The following is a 2,011-nucleotide window of genomic DNA, read 5'->3' as shown; positions in this document are numbered from 1 at the left end:
ATAAAAAATAATAATATTCCATTAACACCGTCACTATGTATGTATTTTTTAATCAATATTATTTTTTACATGTAATCCATTATTTGCAGAACGCACATATTTTTAACCTTCTTTTATACCTCAATTGTTTACGTCATTAGAAAGCATATAATAGGATAATTATTTATGTTATAATATTTTTAATAATAAATGTATTAATTTATTTAGAGCATACAAATATATATAAACTAAATTTAAGTGTAATTCCTTTACATTTATATATAGTTTGAGAGTATTAACTTTAATAAATTGTGTTAATTTTATCACTTCTACACTTCTTCAGGAATGCAAATCTACCTGTGTGTGTTATAATAATTATTAATAAATGAACATTAAATATTAGTACTGATGTTTTCATATCGAATTAATTATATTTTAATTTATTAAACCTAAAAAATCTAGGTATACTTTTCAATATTTATTATATAATAAAACTGTAGAACAACATGACAAAATATTTTATGCTTCAATATTTTAACAAAATTCTTACACTTCTATTTTTTGCTTGGATACAATATTATTCCAAGGATCATGTAAAATTATAATATCTCAAATATTTTATTTTTTTTAATGTTTTCTTTATTTTTTAATATAATTTCATGATACAAGAATGAATATTCTTATTACTAAAAATTTTATTTATGTTTTTGATTTTTAGGAAGTTCCTAACAATTCGGTGGACAGTATAAAACATGTAGTAACATCATTAGGTAGAAGTAAATGTAGGTTGTTATCAATATATGATATGTTATATGATTCAGAACACGAATTCTTAAAAAATAATGATATGTCTAATATTAATATACCAGAATTCAAAGGAAAAAATAAAAAATACAAAAAAAACATTTTAAAAAATATGGATAACTACTTTGAAAAAAAATTATTCAAAAAGCTTAGTGAAATACACCATTATATGCATGAAAGAGATATTCATGGGGAAAAAAATACTAATGGGGTTTATAGGAACCTTTCTATAATATTTACATTACCTGTAATTGTATATTTATCTGGATATTTTATTTTTAAAAAAGGATATGAATGGAATGTAAATTTAGCTAATGTTTACATTTTTTCTTTTGTTTTAACTATATTTATGCTTGCTTATATTTTCATAAAAATATTGAAACACCGTGTACTACTAGAAGGGAAGTTAAATCCCAGATTAACTGATTATATTTATGCATTTAAAAGTCTATTTAATTAATTTCTAATTATCACAATAATTTATTTTATTTCACTTGTGATATATTATCTCTATGCATCCTTAAATTATTTTATGTACTATCCATTATTATAAAAATTCATATAAACTAATTTAATAGATATGTATACATAGTTGAAATGAAAAACATGTCACTGAACTGCTATTTTCAAATCATAAAGTCCCTTCAGTTTTAATTTATAAATGTATATTTAGAATGTCGTCCTTTTCTTTTGTGGAAAGTATTGTTATTTTATATGTATACATAATTATATAAATTTATATCATTCATATATGCATTTTTATTTAAGTTTTGTATTTATTTTTCATATTATTTATAAGACATTAACATTCATGGTTCAGAGAGTTCCAATGTAGTGATATTTATTTCCTTGTGTTCGGCTAAGTATTTTGTAATAATTTTTAATTCTATATATAAGAAAGTAATATGTACGATTCAGATAGTTCCATTAAAATATTATTTATTTTTTTATATTTATTTTATATTTTTTGTTAATCATATTGGTTGCTTTGGTTTAGGGTTCAGGCTTTAGGTTATGAAATTTAATGGTTTAGGTTTTTAGGATTTAGAATTCGTGGTTCAGAATGAATTTTTAGGTTTCAGTGTTTAGTATTTATTGTTCATTGATTATTTTGGGGGGCTTAGTGTTATTGTTTATTTATAGGTTAGGAGTATAGTTTATGGCTGCACTTTTATTTTTATGTTAATGATTTATATCATGATTATTTTATTTTTCTTTTATTGTGATT

General features: G+C 21.2%; 1 protein-coding gene across 1 annotated transcript; it reads left to right on the top strand.

Moving 5' to 3' along the window:
- Window positions 1-485: 485 nt before the first annotated feature.
- PGO_004700 (Pv-fam-b protein) lies at window positions 486-1,243 on the top strand (the record flags this gene model as incomplete). The annotated part of the gene is made up of 2 exons (XM_028691526.1): window positions 486-572; window positions 698-1,243. The coding sequence occupies 2 exons, from the start codon at window positions 486-488 to the stop codon at window positions 1,241-1,243; spliced, it is 633 nt and encodes a 210-aa protein (XP_028547327.1).
- Window positions 1,244-2,011: the final 768 nt, after the last annotated feature.

The sequence above is a fragment of the Plasmodium gonderi genome (genome assembly GCF_002157705.1).
Source record: "Plasmodium gonderi DNA, contig: Pgo-contig_1311, whole genome shotgun sequence".
NCBI classification, from domain to species: Eukaryota; Apicomplexa; class Aconoidasida; order Haemosporida; family Plasmodiidae; genus Plasmodium; species Plasmodium gonderi.
This window is presented reverse-complemented; position numbering and strand designations above follow the sequence as displayed.